The sequence below is a fragment of the Lissotriton vulgaris genome, chromosome 3_1 (genome assembly GCF_964263255.1).
Source record: "Lissotriton vulgaris chromosome 3_1, aLisVul1.2, whole genome shotgun sequence".
Lineage (NCBI taxonomy): Eukaryota > Metazoa > Chordata > Amphibia > Caudata > Salamandridae > Lissotriton > Lissotriton vulgaris.
This window is the reverse complement of record NC_141689.1, coordinates 89,566,842-89,588,220: the sequence shown is the minus strand read 5'-3', so window position 1 is coordinate 89,588,220 and position 21,379 is coordinate 89,566,842. Positions and strand designations below refer to the sequence as shown.

The following is a 21,379-nucleotide window of genomic DNA, read 5'->3' as shown; positions in this document are numbered from 1 at the left end:
GCAAGTGAGTCTACAAGGCTGCGCCGGGAAGCAGAGCCTGAACACAACTAGAACGACTTTCTTAGTAGCATTAAAATGCGTGACATTGCATTTCAGTGCGGTGATGCGGAGCACCGCACTGAAATGCGTGGGTGTCACACCTGATGCGTGATACTTGACAGGACTGAGCAGCACCCCCACCCCAGTGCCTTCAGACCATCACGGGTATGTAGTGCGCTTTACAAGTGACTTGATTGATTGATTGACGCCACCAGTGGCAATTAGTGGTTGAGGGTTCACTCTCCTTTGATTAATAAACATACTCCAAGGCACGCAAGACCAGTCCCTGTTGGAAGAAGTCTCCCGAGGAACTGGGCTTTTGCATGCAGGAATGAGGAGGCGGGAGACTAGCCTTGAAATCAATATTCTACTGTCTGAATCAGCAGAGTTGGCATGTCTGGATATATATAATTTTAGTAAAATGAAAAGTTCCTGCTTAACACCAAACTTAAAAACAGAAGCATGTTACTTACAAAATTCATTACAGCTTTTAGAAATTTAGAAATACAGAAATGTCTATTCTCCATGACTATGGAAGTGCCTTCCCAGTGTGTTACTGTGGTTTGAGAGTCTGCCATTTATTGCAGTACTACCCTTTTACCTGTGTTTGGTACTCTTTTGTAACATGCACACGTCACTTTTCTCTACCTCTTACATTTTGTTTGCTTTCGATACTTGTACAAGTGCCACCATTGCTTAAGTAACGTTTGTTCTTGTGTTTGAGTGTCCTCCATTTATTGCATTATTATACCTCTATTTGTACATTGTACGCTTTTGTAACCTGCACACATGTCACTTTTCCTCCTGTAATCCACCGTTTGCTACCTCGTGTATTTTGTTTGCTCAGGATTGTCACTTTTGCCTCATGTAACTTAGCGTTTGCTTTTGTAATTTGTTCACCTGTAATGTTCTCATGTATCAGTTCTGTTCCCATTGTAAAGCGCTCTGACACCTTCGGGTAAAGTCCACGCTATATAAAAACGCATAAAAAATAAATAAAGACATTTAAAAAAATGGTCAAGTGAGTTAATAATTTGATTAACTTGTTAAAAGTAAAATGTATAAATTGGATATTTTGTTATTTTAGTCCAATTAAAAACAAATGTAAAAAAATATGAAAACATTTGAATTACGTGTACGAGTGAAAAACTATTGAAAATGTGTCATGTAACTTCATCAAGTTCGGCTAGCTAGTTTCCTAAATTTATGATTCAGGCATATGAGTATGACTATATACCCCTGTGCTGCTGGGGCGACGGGGTCAGTTTCTTCTATAAGTACACCAGTCCTGCTGTCTAGCCTCCCGCCTGCAGGTGGCGCTGTGGCCTCTCACGGACGCTCTATCGGCGCTGGTCTGGCTCCGGAAGGGCAGCGGCGGCTCTCTGGTTCCGGTGCGAGTTGCACAGCGCCGCAGCGGGAGCCCGGCGGCCGCTTCCAGCTTTGCACGGCGGGGGCGGGAAGGGCGGCCCGGGCCAGGCGCCCGAAGCCTCTGCCGGCTGCAGCATGTGGTTCATCTACCTGCTCAGCTGGCTGTCCCTGCTCATACAGGTGGCCTTCGTGACGCTGGCGATCGGTGAGTGCCCCGGTTCTTTGGGGTCTTGTTCCCCTCTCTTGTTCGGGTTCGTGGAGTATTGTGCCCATGCGTGCCCCAACCCTTTTATGAACCCCCCCTCTTCATTTAAAGCCGGCTCATTACGGCCCCCTTTTTTCTAAACCCCAGCCTCCTCCTCTTTATTGGCGTCCATGTAAGTATAGGTAATTTTGATTTGTTTGAAGTCTTCTTGGAGGTCATTGGAAACCTTTCGACCCCTAAAGTTTACATTCTTTAAAAGCTCTTTATCGGGTCATAGAAGTAACCCTTTATTTTGTCATTTGATTTGGAAGATTAGTATCTCCTTCCCCGCTCATGGTGACGTTTCTCGTGTTCGCCCAGTCATGTTTTTGCTTCGCATTCTGGAACTTTTAGTTCTGAATTTGTAATGGAACACACAGGATTGCAAGTCCCAGAATGAAATGTTGGTAATTAGACTGGGTGAACTACACACGGGTGCACCTGGGAAACTTGAAGTTCTGCTTCCTTGCTGTCCTGGCCTCCAGCCCACCGCAGACAGTGGCGTCGCTACTACGAAACGACGCCCTTCACTTTTCTAGTTTGGTGAGCCCTCTTCCCAGGCCTTCAAAACTAACTTCAAAGTTCTCCTCCTTCAATGACACTTCAAAATTTAATTCACGCCCTTTCCATTATCTGAAGGAAGTCCTTCCATTATAAGAAATTCTATTCTCCATGATTATGGAAGTGCCTTCCCAGTGTGTTCTTGTGGTTTGAGTAACTGCCATTTATTGCAGTATTATCCTGCTACTTGTATTTTGTACTCTTTTGTAACATGCACACTTCACTTTCCCTCTCGAAATGTATCTTTGGCTACCTCTTGCATTTTGTTTGCTTTTGATACTTGCACAAGTGCCACCATTGACCACGTAATGTTTGTTACTGTGTTTTGAGTCTATTTATTGCAGTATTATACCTCTACTTGTATTTTGTACGCTTTTGTAACTTGCACTCATGTCACTTTTTTCTCCTGTAATGTACGGTTTGCTACCTCTTGTATTTTGGTTGCTCACAATTGTCACTATTGCCTCATGTAACGCAACGTTTGCTTTTGTAATTTGTTCACTTGTAATGTTCTCCTCGTGTGTCATTACTGTTCCCATTGTGAAGCGCTCTGACACCTTCCACGCTGTATAAAAATGCAAAAAATAAATAAAATAAAGACCATAAGAAGGCTGGCATCGCGGTAGGGTGGCCTATATCCTGTTCCTTACCCCGCACTCCTGATGTCCTAGAATTGTTCTGCTTGTGGGCTTTTTTTAATCGCCGCTCTGATGCCTGAGGTGCCCCCCCCCCCCCCTCCTCTTTCTGCATTTTCCCTGGTACGAACACCGCCTTCAATGGAGTTTACATAGCCGAAGAATTCCAGTTGCTATTTTTTCCAGCGAGTAACACCCTACTTTCGCTTTCTTTGAGCTCCAGCCCTCCCTTGCTAACTGCTGGGTGGAGCTGCGGCCTGCCCCTAATGGCACACGTTTTGTCCTGTGTGGTGGGCGAAGTTTCATGTGATTTCAACGGATTTCCTGTGCTTTAAACGGCCAGTGACGTGTGACAGTTCATGCCTCCTGTAATCACGGAAACGCACAATCGGGGGCGGGCAGTGGCTCGCACGCCTTCCTTTTCTGTAGACGTGGATGTTATCCCTCAGGCTCTGGCGGGGGAGGAGCTGTGGATGAACAGCACACACCCTAGAACAGGGTCCGGGAGCAGGCAGCCTCGCCTATGGTGGCTCTCCTGCAGTGGTGTGCTGACCCACCCCACAGCAAAAGGCACCCCTTGCAATAACATAATATAGCTTGTAGGGATGAGATCTCCGCTTTCCTTTAAAATGCAGGTTTATTCGCCCCATAAGGCGTACACTGCGAAGTATGTTTTTACAAAGGGCAATGTTATTTCCTCGTAGTCCCTACAGAAAATGTGACCTTCTGTTGCCGACAGCAGATTACGGCTCCTTCCTCTGGAAACACATAGGCAGGCACCTGTAAGGTGTATTAGGAGTGACGCTAATCAACCAGGACCAAAAATCCAAGTAACTCAATCTCAGCAGCGAGAAAGAGACCCTGCAGCTGACAGGGTTCTGTTTTGAACTCTTATGCAGGTCCTACCATGCTGCCGCTAATGTTAAGAAATGCCAATTTAATATACTTTCCTACGTATTTAATGTAATCCATTAACTGAAATCTATGGATCCTTCGGCGATCCTAGAATCACAGGTACGTTCATCTGTGAGATTTTTTTTATCATTCTAATGATTAAACTTGGTACCCTTGCTGTCGCTTATAGTGACACAAACTTTTTTAACTACTAAGGAATCACAAGACTGTCAGTAGATACTATATAAAAGCAATTTCGTTATTGTTAGGTCTTCCTTAGGGCTACCTGAGGTTAAAAACCAAAAACTAGGATATTCCACATACATAGAAGTAGGAAGGACCATAATTTTCCATCGACTGACGGTCACAGAAGGGCAGGTCTGATCCAGCATAAGCATAATATGGCGCTAAGGGCAATTAAATACAATTTTTATGCTCAGTATTATCTGTGTTAGCGTTCTAATCGGGGCTAAAAAAAGAATTCTGCACCGAAATACATTAAACTCTTTTCTCATTAATTATAGTGACTTACTGTCATAGAAGGGGCTGCAACACTTGTGCATTCTGCAAACCTCTAAGCCAGACTGAGAACGCCAAATAAGATCTGCGTTTTACAGATTGCACCATTTGGTCCTTTTAATTAAGCTTTACCTAGCCAAAGGAAGACATTAGAGATCTGAAGTTGCCCCATGATTAGGTCATTAGTCTGGTTGCAATCTGGGACTTGTTGTTTTGAATCTATAAAGGTACAAAGAACTGAAAGTATATTATAAAAGCAGTACTTCAGTAGAGAAATGTGACTGAGAAGAGAAGGTGGTGGAGAGATGCACAAGGATTCATAAACAGATTTGCATTTTCTACAATATAAAACCGAAAGAACACATAAGAGGACCTCTTTTTAAAACTTGGTATAATATTAAAGTTGTGCCAACTTCTATTATTCAAGCGAAAGATAATGCAAACAAGTGTTTTAAATAAATAACCCCATCCTACACCCCACATGTTGCAATGATGCTGAGAGGAAAGCCCTTGATGTTGGGTGTCAGGAGAAGACCTTTTCAGAAGCTGATTTGCCTCTTTAACACCCTGCTGTGCTGCTTCTTTGAGAAAGCACAGCAGAGGAGTCTTTAATAAAACTAAATTGATTATCTTTTGTCCACTCACTGACTTAACACGAGGACTGGTGGAAATGTGAGCCTGCACTCGATATTTTAAATCTAATGTGCACCCTTACCCAACCCTCACTCCCAAACTGGGCCATTTATTAGTTTGAAGTAAAACCGTCTGGCTTCCAGGGCAAACTACGAAAAAACAGGACTTTATTGGAAATCGGGGCATCTGGTCACCTTAGGCTACAGACATCGCAAACAGCGTTCGAAAGAGCCATTGAGGACAATACCAATACATACAATGGGAGTTGGGTAAACCCATTCCTTATCCTTGGATGGCTGTCTTGCCATGTGTGTTCTTGCTGTTTCCACTCTTCATATCCCTGCTCTGAGTTCCTCTTCCACCCACTTACCTTGGTCTAAATAGCGTTTTTTGATTGCCCCCCCACACACACATACACACACTCTTGCACCCCAAAAAAGTCGACAGTGCTATTTTCAGTGTGCAACATGTGTTTGCTTTCAGAAGCATTGGTCGTTGATGAAGATGGGGAGATGAGAGCTGCCACATGATAGTTCTGCTTTTTAACGTTTTTTAAGAGCGGTGTTTGGATGTGGAGGCAAGTGCTCAGATGTAATCCAAAAGAAGTCCAGAGGTAGCCATGTAGTAGGTTGCAAGTAATAGTTTTATTAAGCTCGGTACAAGTCAGATCTAGATACGTTGAATGTATAAAGTTGAGCCCCACCAGGAGCAGCATCCTTGCTACTCAGCATACACACTCCAACCGTCTCTCCACTGCACAGGCACTCTTGCATTCCACCACCTCATCAGGCATTCTAACATTCCACACCCACAAACGCATCACATTCATACTTGCTGAGCAGATGAGAACAGGTATCTAAGGGAAAGGATGTAAAGCAACATTACAAGTTACAACATATATCCTTCCCTTAGGGAAAACAATTTTTACAGCAATGTATATGGAAGTGCACACCATTTGATAACATCAATATGAAAGAATATACAATTTACAAATAAATTGCACATTTGAAAGAACTCAGGATAGGAGGATATCCACTTTCCAACAATACTGAATAAAAATTACTCAATGGTAATTGTTAGAAATGGGGATCGCAAGTTTGCAGCGCTTGGCACTGAGGTCTAAATAGGGATCCTTCTTCTTAAGTCAGAGTAAGGGGCTACACCCTTTGATAACCCCTGCTCAACCCTGTGGTAACGTAGCACGAGCAAACATGCCTATCTCAGAGGCAATGTGTGAAGCATTTATGACCATACACAATAACGCAGGGAAGACGCTACAAACGGACACCACAAGCAGTTATAGAAAAATAGTTATCTTTATATAGACTGAACACGAGGCTTAAAAGCGCTCAAGGAGCCACAATGCACATAATTACAGATTCCCTTCAAAAGCAATAAAGGCACTTACTAAGCGTGTGGAACAAGCTTAGTTCGAGGCTGGGATCCACGCGACCCGGTGGGGCACAATGTACCTGAGATTTATAGGGGCACGGTACGCAGCCTCACAAGGAAGCTGCGGTGATGTCAGGCGGACTTGCAAAGGCCACAGCCCCCCCAGCTGTAGCGGTCCGTGGCGTGTACTCACGATAATCCTGGGACGGGGCTTAAAGGCTGGCACCCAGTGGCACACGCAGGTGGTAACAAGATCCTCGAAGTGGGGACTAGTGCCGGCACTCAGCGGCACAGCTCCTCAGCTGCAGCGGGCCACAATAGCGATTGCGATGCTTCTCGTGGGACGGCAAATGCAGGCACTCTGCAGCACAGCTCCTCCGCTGCAGCGGCCCACAATAGCGATTGCGATGCTTCTCGTGGGACGGCAAATGCGGGCACTCTGCGGCACAGCTCCTCAGCTGCAGCGGCCCACAATATCGATCACACTGACTTTGGTAACACAAGCAAATGCGGGCTCTCAGCGGCAACCGCTCCTCAGCTGCGGTAGCCCACAATAGTGATGCTATGACTTTCAGCTAGAGTTCCCCGCAGTAGAACCAGAGGCTCTGGAATTCTCAACAGAGGCCTCATCTACGAGTAGAATCCCCCTGAAATAGGAATCCGGACAGCTGATGGGTGAAGTGTAATGTCCCGTTTGCCGAGTGCTTGATTACGATGCCTCGCAGCTAAATTTTGCATTTTAAATCTCTGTGCACTTTTAAAAACTGTTACTTTGCGCTCTTGCACAAGCTCTTAGCTGTCGCACGCTTTCCCTGCCAGCGCCCCGGTCCACCACAGGTTTTCCAGATTGCTGTGGAGGGCACCGGCAAACAGTTGCTGTCTCTGCCCTCATTGGCCTTTGCGGGTCACGTGGGGCGCGACACTCAAGCCCAACCCTATTTAGAGCTCTGTGGCTGGAATAGCGCTTGATTGTCTCGTTTGCCGAGTGCATGATTACGATGCCTCTCAGCTAAACTTTGCCTTTTAAATCTCTGTTGTGCACTTTTAAAAACTGTTTTACTTTGCGCTCTTGCACAAGCTCTTACCCGTTGCACGCTTTCCCTGCCAGCGCCCCGGTCCACCACGGGTTTTCCCGGTCCACCACTGGTTTTCCCGATTGCTGTGGAGGGCGCCGGCTAACAGTTGCTGTCTCTGCCCTCGTTGACCTTTGCGGGTCACGTGGGGCGCGACACTCAAGCCCAACCCTATTTATAACTCTATGGCTTTCTCCCCCTTAGTTGACGCGCTTAGCGAACGCGCGCCAAAGTCTAGCCCGTCCGCGCTGAGTTTGCGCCAGGGGCCAGGAGGGGCTGGTCCCCGGTTTCTCATACATCAAGCAAGTAATCTGTATTCTACCCATACCCTACTGTCCCTCAAACCTTCCAGGAAATCGTGTCATCACTCTGTACCCCCCCGACACCCTTCCCTATTTACATTGTGGTATTTGTCATCCTGTCCACCGTAGGAAAGGGAATGTCAGGACGGTGTCCTCGGATTCCGGTGTGTTTAAATCTGCTCCCTCTGAGATTGAACTTGGCTTTCTTGTCAATGCAAGATCACGGATTAAAAATAACATCGCCTTTACGGACTTTGTGTCATTGCGGAAGCCCTCCTGGGTTTTCATTACCGAAACCTGGATCTCGGAATCCTCCGACCCGACCTCGTAGAGGCAATTCCTACGGGTTATGCCTTGACCAGGTTGGATAGAACTGGACGAAGAGGAGGCGGGTTGGGTATACTACACAAAGGCTCCTCCATTTGCCGAATTGAACATCTTTCTTCCCCTGCTGATTCTTTTGAGGCTATGTACTTTTCCATCAACTCTACTCCTACAGTCTCATTCTCGGGCATCCTATTCTATAGACCCCCTGGCCCTAGATCCTCCTTTAGTCCAGATCTGATGAGGCTTTTGGAACCCCTTATTGACAGACCTAATCTCACTCTCTTGGGTGATTTCAATTTTCATTTAGAGAACCTTACTTCCAGCGATACTCGGTCTCTGATCGAAACTCTGCGTGCTTGTGGCCTGATTCAACTCGTGGATAATCTACACATTTAGCATGCCATATACTAGATAGTGTTTTTTTCTAATGATCCCAGGTTAATGATTGGTACACCTATTCATTTGGCTTGGTCAGACCATTTGGCAGTTCCTATTGAGCTTAAAATCCATCACAATGCTCCTGGCCGTTCGAACTCCAAGACATGGGAACTTAGAAGGAACCTTATGGACATTAACAATGAAGCACTTGCGCCGTTAATGAATAGTCTCAGCCCCCCTGCTAATAAGGATACCAATTTAGCTGCAGCAGATCTTTTTAACACCATCACTGAGGCGGTAGATATCATAGCCCCCACCAAGCAACATTACTCTGCTAGAAAGAGCCCTTCTGCACCCTGGTTCTCTGATAAACTGAGACTGAGACAGGGTTGTAGAAGGCAGGAGAGGCTCTGGCGCGCCCATTTGGATTCCACTGAAAATAAACGACATAAATATCTCCTAAAGGAATATAAATTGGCTATTATTGAAGAAAAAATATCTATTTCCTTAATTTGACCACCTCATTGAACTCCTCCAGGGATCTTTTTAAGATCATTGATTCCCTCTCTGTTCCTCAGAGGGTGGATACCATTGTTGTCTTAGGAGCTATGTAATAAAATCTCCTCCTTTTCCATTCTAAAATTGCCGATATTTATAGTTCATTGGAACTCCTCAACCGGGAATTAGACCCTTCTCCTTCCCCGGCCACTGTAGTGCATGAGTTTGCAGAACCCAGATCTAGCCTTCTCTCTTTTCCTCTTCTCACCCTAGAGGAGACAAACCGCCTCCTTGATAATATCAAATCTGGTTCCCCATTGGACCCCTGTCTGTTGAAAATCGTGAAGACCTGCAGGGAGGTGATTCTGCCCCCCTTCTAGAGGTGCTTAACCATGCCATTACTGAGGGGGTTTTCCCCTCCCCTAGAAACTGGCAGTGGTTAAACCTCTCTTGAAAAAAGCCTCCTTGGACCCCGGGGTCTTAAAAAACTTTTGACCTATTTCCCTTACTTCCGGCCCCAATCCAAAATATTGGAGGCCCATCTCAATCACCATCTTACCACCTTTCTGGATGACTCGAACCTGTTGGACAGTTCGCAGCATGGCTTTCGACGAGCCCATAGCACTGAATCCACCCTTACTGTGGTGACCAATAACATCCGCTCGAAGGTCGACAGGGGCCATATTACTCTTCTGGTCCTACTCGACCTGACGGCTGCCTTCGACACCTGGTCTCCCTCTGTCCTGGGGTCCAGGCTCAGGGAGATAGGTGTGGGTGGCCCGCCCTCAGTCTTGTAGCCTCCTTTTCTCCGTCAAAGGGAGCAGAGAGTGAAACTGGGATATTTTCTGTCCCCTTCTATACCTGTGCAATGTGGGGTCCCCCAGGGATCTTCTTTAAGTCTCATCCTTTTTAATATCTACGTGGCCCCAATTGCCAGGGTAGTGAGATCTTATGGGTGTGAGGTACTGTCGTATGTCGACGACACACAAATCATGGTCTCCGTAACAGTCGGTGAATGACGCCGCCCTCAATTTTAGATCTTGCATGGAGGCAGTATCCCACTGGATGGTCCAAAACTTCCTTAAACTTAATGGAGAAAAGACAGAGGTCCTGATCTTCGGGGGTGGCCAGGACATCTGGTCCAAAGATTGGTGGCCGGACTCTCTTGGGGACTGCCCTCTCCCCTCCAACTCTGCCAGGAACCTGGCGGTCCTGATTGATACCGCTCTCTCCTTTGACCGTCAGGTCAGTAGGACAGTGTCCACCTGCTGTGGTATCATCAGGATCCTCAAAGATTGGATCTTATCTCTCTCCTGAGGCGGGGAAGCAGGCCCCTGTGGCTCTGGTCTCTTTAATACCTTGGCTGCTAGAGGTTTTCCCCTCCTGTGCTGCATATGCATGATCCCCATTGTTCATGACGAGCTCAGCTCGTCATAAGCACACGACCAGTGTACTGCATGACGAGCTGAGCTCGTCATGAGCAGCGAAGGGGTTAAGACTTCATTACTGTAATGAGCTGTATGCGGGTATGAACAAGAGTCTTGTTCACCTCCTACAGATGGTCCAGAACGCCTCAGCTAGGTTGGTCCTTAATCTTCCTAGGCTCTTCTCAGCCTCCCTGACCAGGAAAGACCTTCTCTGGCTTCCCGTTCAGTCCAGGATCACCTTTAAGCTTCTTTGTCTCGCCCATGGGGCTATCTATGGTTCTGGACCAGAGGGCATCAGGTCTCACTTAATTCCCTACCTCTCCAGCAGAGCCCTTCGGTCCTCCACCAAAAATCTTCTTCTAGTTCCTAGGTTTGACAAGGCAAAATGGGGAGGCAGGGCTTTCTCCACCCTGGTCCCTAAGCTCTGGAACTCCCTCCCCCTGCTCTGTTAGGACAACCATCTCTGGTTCATTTCCGAAAGGATCTGAAAACTTGGCTTTTCCGAGAGGTCTACTTATAGCCATGGACCCGGTGATCTGAGACTTTATACTTTGATACCTGCCTTGTCAGGCGCCTTGATGCCCTTGAGCTAAGTCGCGTGTTATAAATACCCATTCATTCATTCATTCATTCATCCTGAGACTTCGGCAGGAGGCAAGCTCAAATCAGGCCCTTGGGTACTTGCTTCAGCAAGAAGGAGGAAAATTACAGTCCTTTCCCTCTAGTTACACATACAGAGGTTTGTCTTGACATCCAGAAGTAACACCCAGTGTAGGGGTTTTTGCACAAATCTTTATACCCCAAAAGTCTGTGTTCTCAAAAAGCACAAATCTCTGAACCCAGCCAGAACCAGTTTGGTGTCGTCCTAGAGCACTTTGTTTACAAGGCTGCATCCTGCCTTTCAGGAAGAGGGGGTCTGCCATCAGATGCACAGTGGGAGGTGGAGTCATCATTCACCTTACCAGGCACAGCCCTGCTCAGACCAAAGGGTCACCCCTCCCCATACTCCAACTGCAGATCTCTCTATTCAATCCAGGTTAGCAGAGCACACAGGAAGGTTTAGGCAAGAAAATACCTACTTCCTAAAAGTGGTATTTTTAATCACAGAATATAAAAATAATCGTCATTAAAAGATGCACTTTAATATTCGGATCTCACGCATACTAAATTCAACTTTACTATAATGTTCCTTGGGTCAATTAGGATTATACCAATTCATACAGTCATTTTACAATAGGGAGCATTCGCTCAGTGGCACTGAATGGCAGTGGCACAGCGCCCAGAGCATCTAACACCAGCAAACAGAGGAGACCAAAGAGAAAAATGGAAGGGAGACCCACGCCAATGGTGCCAGGTCTAACAGTAATATTACTCCCGTCCGCGCTGAGTTTGCGCCAGGGGCCAGGGGCTGGTCCCCGGTTTCTCATACATCAAGCAAGTAATCTGTATTCTACCCATACCCTACTGTCCCTCAAACCTTCCAGGAAATCGTGTCATCGCTCTGTACCCCCTGACGCCCTTCCCTATTTACATTGTGGTATTTGTCATCCTGCCCACTGTAGGAAAGGGAATGTCAGGACGGTGTCCTTGGATTCCGGTGTGTTTAAATCTGCTCCCTCTGAGATTGAGCTTGGCTTTCTTGTCAATGCAAGATCACTGATTAAAAATAACATCTCCATTAGGGACTTTGTGTCATTGAGGAAGCCCTCCTGGGTTTTCATTACCGAAACCTGGATCTTGGAATCCTCCGGTCCCGACCTCGTAGAGGCAATTCCTTCAGGTTATGCCTTGACCAGGTTGGCTAGAACTGGACGAAGAGGAGGCGGGTTGGGTATACTACACAAAGGCTCCTCCATTTGCCGAATTGAACATCTTTCTTCCCCTGCTGATTCTTTTGAGGCTATGTACTTGTAGTAGCACAACAGGGTAAACCGGCATCATGTTGTAGCCACAAGTTCATAAGATCCCTTGTAAGAAAGGTCAAACGCCCAGGGTAGGCTGTCGGGTGGTAAAAAACACTGTTGGGGCGAGCGGCTGTGTTCTTTTTCTTCAAGTTTCAAGCTTCTTTACCTCAAGTTTCCTTAGTAATTTTCAGTACAGTTCATTTTCATCTTCTTTTAATTTCAAGTATCTTCACCTCCGATTTTTCAGTAGCTTCAGGTACACTTAATCTTTAAGAATACATAGGTTTTTGTTTCTCCAAATCGACGCCATTGTCACACTCCTAAAGAGGTCCAAAGGTAGCCATATAGTAGGTTGCAAGTAAGAGGTTTATTTAGCTTGGTTAAGGTGTGATCTAGATGATGAGTATAAGGTATAAAGTTGAGCCCCACCAGGAGCAGCATCCTTGCTGCTCAGCCCATACCCTCCAACTGTTTGTCTGTCTTCACTACACAAACTCATCAGGCATTCTATCATTCCACACACACATCACATTCATACTGGCTGAGCAGCTGGAACCTGGTATCTAAGGGAAAGGATGTAAGGCAACATTACAAGTTACAGCATGTTCCTGTATTCGGGGTTAAGTTTAGCCCCAGGATTGAGATTTCTGAAACTGAAGTTCTTGGTGGCATTGCAAGAGTTCTCACTGTCTGCTAGTTGTACGAGAGGTTTATTTGTTGCTTTAAATGCTTCATATAACTCTATTATTCCTCCTTATTTTAAACAAAATGAAAGAAAAGCCTATGGGTTCCTTGGGTGAACAGTTTGTGAAAGACTGTTAGAGGGATGGTTACTGTGACCTGGGCGTGGGAGATGGGGTAATCATAATCCCCAGGTAGATCACATTGTCTCCGGTGTAATTGAGCTTAGGAAGGTTCTATCATTGTAAATGGTAAGCGAAGTCCGTGTATGAAGAGCAGAAAGGCAGTGTAGTGGGTTGACTAAGTCCTAAAATGAGAGCCCAGAGCAGTGTGAGAAAACCATCCTTAATGTCCAGAATTGAGGCTAGAACATTACTCCGTTTTGGTGGATGTTTTTGTCCACTCAGAAGTGACTTATGTGGAATATATTCCCTAGGTTATTGAAAACGCTTGCCAGTTTAACCCAAGTGATTTACAGGGGGTAGAGCAGTTTATTTTGCATCTGGCATAATTGTATTATGTATTTGTAGGGATACGCTGTACCTAAGTAACATAGATCGATCAGGGAATTGTAAGCGCGCTACTCACCCGTGAGGGTCCGAAGGCCTAGGGCATCCTAATGCTTCATAGGAAGAATATAAACATTTACTCATGAGCTCTAAGGAGTAAAGATTACCTTTTGTTTGTGACTCTAATGCATGATAGTAATGCCTGTATGCATGATTACATTTAAAGTAGTTATAAGGCACAACCTAACTGCAATGCTTAAAATCCCTTAGAGCAGTGTTTCTTAACCTGTGGTCCAGGGACCTCTAGTTGTCTGCGGAGTCTTCTCAGGGAATCCACGAATACTTAAAATTCAATATCAGTAGTTTAATAAAATGTGTATGTATAATAGCTAAATGTAGAAGTGAAATTTTGGAAGCGTTCTTTAAATGTGAAGGAATGATAGTATCCTCAATTTGTGGGAGCAATACAAATGCATCAAACATGATAGTATAGACTATGAATGGCTTTAGTTTAATTTAGAAAAACCCCAAACTTTTTTTAGGTCTCGCTAGAGTCCGCACATGTGGAGTGGTGTGGCTCACTGGTTAGAGGCGGCAGACCCGGAAGCAGAGAACGGCCTGGGACCAGGGTTCAATTCCCGACGCGGCAGGGTCGTGGACCAGGGTCAGCGGACTCAATAATTCTGTCCTCAGTGCCTACTCTAACCAGGGATCACACTCGGCCACTCTGGGCATTAGCTTGCCTCATCTCTACAACGGCCCCCCACATTCCCCGGGGATGCCTGGTTTCACCTTGGAGATACCCAGTAGGGACCGTCTCACAGGGATAGCCAGGACGGGTTCCCCAGCGGTCTACATCGCTCCGACGCCTCAGGGCAGCAGTGCGCTTTACAAGACACATTACATTACAATCTCTTGCGAGTAATTTAGTAGGTGGCTGAATAGTGCTACCCAGGTCGCCCACCAGCTTGCTATTACACGCACAAGCGTGCGCGACGTGCACAGTCACGTGCGCACAACTCGCGTCACCACTCGCGGGTTTTTCTTTTCATTTCGCGGCCGCACGGCCAATGCTTGTGCTTTATGTGGTCCTTAAACTGCGGTTAAAATCTGCAGATATAGAATATTTACAGCGGTCTATTCTCTACAAGAAGTCCAGCGTAGTGTCTGGCGTGATTCTGGCTTAGTGACTAAATGGCCATATGGACTCACGGATCAGAGCGTGACGTGTGCCGAGCTCCTTGCTGATACAGTTACCCACTCTGGCCAGCCTCTGGCTTTTTTCCAGCACTCTGCTTCATGGAGGAACTTTGAATCATATGGGCTCCGTAAACAAAAAAGTAAAATTTTCAGTCTCACCCCGCTCACCAAACACAGAGCGTTCCTAGATGCTACACAGGTTACACTATTCGCACGGTGCTCCTTCGCTCCGACACTCCGCGACTCCTGCAATCGGTTGGGCATGAGCTTTTATTTACCATCTTGTCAGTTTAGTTTCCTTCCCATTCTAACTATCTTGCGTTCTTGTGCTGCTATCATCACCGTGATATTTTGTGCTTTCTCGTTGATTTTGTACTACAATTACGGTACGGAACCAATGTCAGCGGGCTCGCTAAATCTCGCCTCGGTGCCTCTCTAACCATGGGTCCCACGCTGCAACTCTGCGCAATAGCTTGCTTAATCTCCACAACGGCCCCCTCGCTGCCGGGGATGCCTGGCTTCACCTTGGGGATGCCCTATAGGGACCATCTCACAGGGAAAGCAAGAACGGGTTCCCCAGCGGTACACAGCGCCAAGAAACCCTGGGGTGAACGTGCGCTCTACAAATTCATACTAACGTAACACAATTTGGATTACTGCACAATGGTAAATCAAACAAATTTAGAATAAATAAGCAATAACATCGCCATCAAGCTTTTTCTTTTAAAGAACGTTAACATATGAAAAGAATCCGCAAAGATGTTACTAAAAGAAATGCAAAACAAACTTATACACAGGGTAACTGTGTTTGAGTCTTGACCACATTACTGAAACGAAAGTAAAGTTAATTACAACCCTTTCACAAGCGCTAAGTGCACACTCTGCTAACCTTTCTTATACTTAAGCAGACATTTGGGGCCTTATAAGTGTTTAACCATGCAACAGTTAATATTGTTGCACCAAGGATATTGTGCTGCATAACTAAATACTTATAAGGTCCCTAAAGCAAGACCTATTGGCTATGCCAATGCAGATTCCGTATTTGTTATGTATTGTTTGCAGTAAAACACATTGAATATACTTTGGCTCGGGCCCCCAGTTTCCAGTAACGACTCAGTGTGGGTCTCTGGCTTCAAGTAATGATTAATTGGGGGATCCTAGGTTTCTCTAATGATTAAGTGAGGGTCCACAGAAGTCATTAGATTGAACTATAGTGTTTATGCAATCAAATGCAAAAGGAGTTTCATTTTGGGAGGACGCAGGGGCTTTATTCAGAAATTAAAGATGGAGAGTAGTATAAAGCAGATTTTAATGTTTTACTTGGACAATGCCACATGGATGTTTGTCTTAGTACTATGCACTGGTTGGAAGCCAAACTGGAATGTGTCTAGGTTAAGAGTAGCCTACTTTTCTGTGGTTCCATCAGGACAGTCATTGGGCATTTAAGAATATACTTTTATGTTTAATAGTCATCATTTTATGTTAATTGTAAAATGGTGCTGGGTATTTGATAAGTGCAAGAGTTGGCGCACAAGTCAATACCGGCATTGATGTTTGCAGGTGACACCCTCCTGCTTTCTGTATCTCCAATGGGTATTCAGAGAATCCTTGATGGGTTCTGTGAGTTTTGTACAATTAGGGGGCTGGAGATCAACATACAAAAGACAAAATACATGGTCTTCAACCCGCCCAAACCCGCACATGAATGGTATCCAACTTGAGCAGATATCTGTTTTTGACTACCTAGGTCTCACCCTAACAGAATAAATGGACTGGGGGGCCTCAAACGTATAAATCAAATCTCAAGTTGACCCAGACTGCTGGTGGGCTGGCCAGTTTATACAGAAACTCTTTTCATAATCCTCTAGGACCGGTTATAGAGATCTATTAAAACCCAATTAAGGAGTGCTGTTTTGTATGGGCCTGAACTCTGGGGGCATCACCTTCCTAAAACCGATTACATTTTTCTCAGACAGCGGTCTGGTTTACCGGAGAGCTCCCCACTAGTTCCACTGTGTTTGGATCTAGGGGTGAGAACCATCGCAGAGGAAATTGGTTGTAGACCCCTATTATTTTGGCAGCATTTTTTGGGTGACCCCTAAACTGGCCAAATATAGGTCTGAGCTTCAAGAACAACTGGGACTTCCTGGTATAGGTAAACTGGCTCGGTTTGTGCACATCAAGGAAGGTCTCCATATTATAGGTAGGGACACTCTATTGAGCAATCTGGAGATAGCTTGTGCTGCAATTGCGCACTAACAATTAGTTAGTAGCTATGGGGGGGGGGGTGTTTTCGCCCAACTCCATAAACTCTGCCACTGGTTTTCTTGCAGCTAATATATTGATAATAAAGGATGCAAATAAACTGGATCTATGCTTAGATGAATTGCAACTGGCCCTAGCTAGGAAACTGTACATACAATTCAGGCACCGCACTCTCCCAATGCGTGCATTCACTAACAAATGGTCTGGCAGTTCTCCCCTGGGGTGCCCAGCTTGCAGTGGGGGAGAGAAAACCGAACTTCATGTATTCTTTTTCTGTCCTGGATATAATAAAATTAGACCAAGATGGTTGGTACAATTGTGCAGGAACCTAGGTACAAAACGCTATGCAAAAGCATTTAGGCTCCTAAAATGTAACGCTCAAATGCCAATTGTTTATGCTGTATCCCTTTTTAGGTCTCAGCTAGTGTAGGCTGCCCACATGCGCAGTCTCACTGGTGAGACTTAATGTCTTGGAGTGAGCTCACTAGCGAGGTTAAGCCCCGTCACCGTTCATGCTAAACGGTGGCCAGCCATTGGAAAAGAGGTCCCAGTGACTTACTTCTTTCTCTTTAAGCCCCGTCCTTTTCAGACTGGCTTACTTGACTTGCTGCTGTTGTAAAAGGTTTCTTATCTTCCTTATGGGGCGAAAAAGATGGCCCCATAAAGAAGATAAGAAACCTTTTACCACAGCAGTAAGCTCTGAAAGAGAAAAGGCTGTCATTTTAGGACTTGTGCCCTGGTTACTTTTACCTCCATGCCTGACTCTTCTCAATCATGCCTCAGCCCGGCGCTGGAAGGGTTGCCTTGCGTCTAACAAGCACCTAATTCACTTTAGGCGCGCAGGACGCCGCCCACCTGCACCTCCCCCCATGCTACTACATCTAGACACAGAACGCTTCCTGTTACACGTATTTATCGCCAACACGCGACATGGCATTTTATGCAAACAAATGAAAGCACGCTGCCTCGGGTGGGTAGATATCACGTTCTCCTAGCCGGGATAAACAACAATTGTGCGCTTCTGATTTACACAAGCGATGCTCGTAGAGGCGAGCTATTTCAAAGGAGCGAGGCAGAGACCGGATCGCTGCTCAACAATCCCCAGCCTCATCATATCTGAACCACCGGTTTAAAACAACGTCCTACGTCCATAGCGCCCCCACCCCACTCACAAACAGCGTAAGTAGGGGCAGGCAATCAACGCTCTTCGTGTCGCAGAATCATTTGAGCGGAGGTTTAGGACTTCATTGACTTTGATCGGAGAAGCTCTAAAACACCACTTCTTAAAGGTCAGATCAGTGGAGCTGTGTGGTTGTGATGGTGAGCCTCAGCAAGGTCTACCAGTGCCAGGGGTTCTCCCTTCTCTGCAGAGTCCTCAGACCATAGAATAGAAGTTGGCACAGAAACTGGATTCGAAAACACAAGATTTATTAAACCTGATGAGGTGGAACTACATTCACACAACACCCTTCGGTAATGTATGAAGTAGCACACTGAATGTAAGGAGCTTGGTCCTTTTATACCCACACAGGGGCTCAAAGGAAGGCGGTACAGGTACAAAATGCTGGTTTTAAGTACTTATATGGTCATACAGAAAATGCAGTCAATAAGTGGGAGGAGCTAACATTTGCTAATTCTGGTGAACACATCCTGACAGTTACAGACTGGGGACAGCTGCAAGGACAGCTGCAAGCTTAACTGAGCATATGCGAAGCAGAAAAAGCTAAATATATCATCTCTAGGCAGATTTCAAGAGCAGTTAACAGGAAGGTAGGACAGAGCTCATGGCAAACAAAATGGCTGACAGAAATAAAAAATGGAATCCACAAAACGGAAAAGATAGTCTCTAAATGCAGGATGGCTTCTGCTAATGCTAACCTAATCGCTGCCAAATTACAACAGACGACCCTTTTAGCATTAGCTGAAGACAGTCGTTCATCTGAGGTGATCTAGATATGCATACTGTACATTGATGCTCATAATCTCAATGATCTCTTTATTTAGCATTTGTTGTGCTTTCATTTCTGCAATATTTCTCTTGGCAGGTGTACAAGGAGTGATGTACATGGAGCAAAGCATAGGACCACATTGTATACAAGTACAGCATGTAAATAATATCGCTAACAGTTTCCATCCCCAAGTAGCAAATAGTGTCCAGAACCAGGTAGAAAAAGTCCATGTACCAGTCTCTGGGTGAATCTCTGCAGCAATCTTATGCAGTTTTGATATTGCGTCGTATACTGAAGGTTAGTGATCTGGTATAAATACGCAGCAACTGCTACAGATGATGCGACATGCACCACCTCGATCAGCCAAAATCACATCAAGCACCATTCTGTTTTGGAGTGCCACAATCCTTGCAATTTGCAGTTCCTCTGTAATGTTCCCAAGTGCCATTGCTGTCTGATTGGTAACAGCTTCCACAACACGAAATCTGCTTTAGCTCTGGTCATAGAAATTACAAAAGGTCCATTGTTTTTAATGGGTCTCATGTTCGTGAAGACATATGGTGTCGAAATATTGTCAGGTTGATACTCTTCCCATTCCCATTTAGTCTCTTTAGCTTGAGGAAAACCATCTTTATCTTGATAGCATACTTTATTCTGACGAAAGTTAACCCCACCTACTGAAGGCTTTCCAGAAGCAAACAAAAGTGCATACCAAGCTTGACATAAACCATTATGGGAAAACGGCAGAGGAATAAAAGGTGTTCCTCCTTTCTTTTGGTGTGCAGGTATCATCCCATACAGCCAACAGTTGGTGATATTCGTGGCATTATGTGTATGATGCAACATTTGAATACATTTGTTGTTTAAGTAGGATTGTCGATGCTTCTGCTCGTGTTAGGGAAGCGTGAAGTAGTGATGTTTCATTGGTACTGTAGTAGTGGCAACAAAAAGCTGTCTAGCAGGAGCCACTTTCTCAAAAAACCAAGTGATTATTGCCATAACACCCAGAGCAACAACAAACCCTACAGCACAAATGATTCTTTTGTTATGCATTTTTAGCAACAGTGATAATTGATCTTTCTACAAGCTCGTTGAAACCATCTTTGGATTATCCCTGGGCAGCCGCTGATTTCTTCACCACGGGCCAAGACGGGTGTCGCTGCACTACGCAGGACTCATCCCCCTCCCCATGTCTCATCGGCGTTCTGTTTCACTAACCCGGGGCGGTAGCTCAACCAGTCTTTTCCGGCAAAGCAGATTCTTTCCTTGGTCTCAGCTGATATCTGGATTCTCCAGCGATCGTGTGGTCCAGGAAAACTTCCACAGATTCATCAGGTGAGATAGCTTGACCTTTCTCCGTCTCCAGAATCTCTTGATGGTCGGTCAACACAGCAGTTTCCACCAAGGTAGGTAGTACTCTCTTGTGGTGAGTACTATGGACCCAATTCTTTCGGTTTGTCACTCGAACTGCAGTCCGTGTCGCAAGGAGCACTTGCTCTGGTCCTCGCCACCTCGGCTCCAAGCTGTTCGATCTGTCGAAGACCTTGACCATCACGTGGTCGCTGGGACTGAATTCATGGGCCTCACCTGTAGATCTGTCAGGAAGAGCTTCTCGAACCGGTTTATGAACACATCAAACTGTCTGTTAACTGTGCCAAGTAATCATTCATCAGAACACATGGAACATCATATAGGGGGCATGGCTTGGGAACTCCCCAAATGTTCATTGGTCTCCCAAAGACCACTTCATATGGGGTAAGGTTGGATCGTGAATGTGGCACAGATCTTATGGACAACAATGCCAAGGGTAGTGCGTCTGGCCACTTCAAAGACTTGGAAGCTAGTATTTTTGCCAACTTCAATTTCAAAGTAGCGTTGTACCTCTCCACTAATCCTGCTGATTGCGGGTGGAAGACTGCATGGAATTTCTGCTTGATCCCTAATCCTTTCAGGACCTGCTCAACAACTTGCCCAATAAAATGAGATCCGTTGTTACTCCACAAAAGTTTACAAACACCATATCTAGTTAAAAACTTCTTTAGAAGCACCTTCGCTCTTGTGAGAGAAGTATTATCCTTTGTAGGGTATTCCTCTATCCATTTACTGAAGGCACATACCACCACTAGGACGTATTTCAGACTATTGCAGTGTTCAAGTTGGATGTAATCCATCTGCAAAACTTCAAAAGGTGCGGCTGGTGTAGCAAACCCTACTGTAGGAGTCCGTGTCCCTTTACCAGTATTATACTGCCATAAGATCAAACAGGACTGTACTATTTTAGCTGTGCTGGCATTTTCAGAATGCTCCCAAACTTGCGTAAGCAATTTAGTTATTGCTAGAGCTCCAACATGTGCCAGCCCATGTGCCATTTGAACCATAGGTTGTAAATAGGCTGCAGGCAATTTCCATTTATCCATGTCTGTGCGCCATCATCGTCCAATAATCTTTATCCCATTGCTCAAGTTCTGCTACAGAAGCAGATCTCTGTACATCGAATACTTCCTGTCTAGCATCATGCCATCGGTCAGCTTGAGACTTCACTACATACATAGAAGTAGTGCTTTGTTGCAGTCTCACGAGC

At 45.5% G+C, this 21,379-nt stretch overlaps 1 protein-coding gene across 1 annotated transcript in view; it reads left to right on the top strand.

Moving 5' to 3' along the window:
- The first annotated feature begins 1,350 nt into the window (after nucleotides 1–1,350).
- TEX261 (testis expressed 261) overlaps nucleotides 1,351–21,379 on the top strand; it is a 55,160-nt gene continuing 35,131 nt past the window's right edge. The window contains exon 1 of the mRNA XM_086960127.1: nucleotides 1,351–1,612. Coding sequence (XP_086816253.1) covers nucleotides 1,543–1,612 — 70 coding nt within the window. The 5' untranslated portion in view covers nucleotides 1,351–1,542. The remainder of the gene's footprint in view (nucleotides 1,613–21,379) is intronic.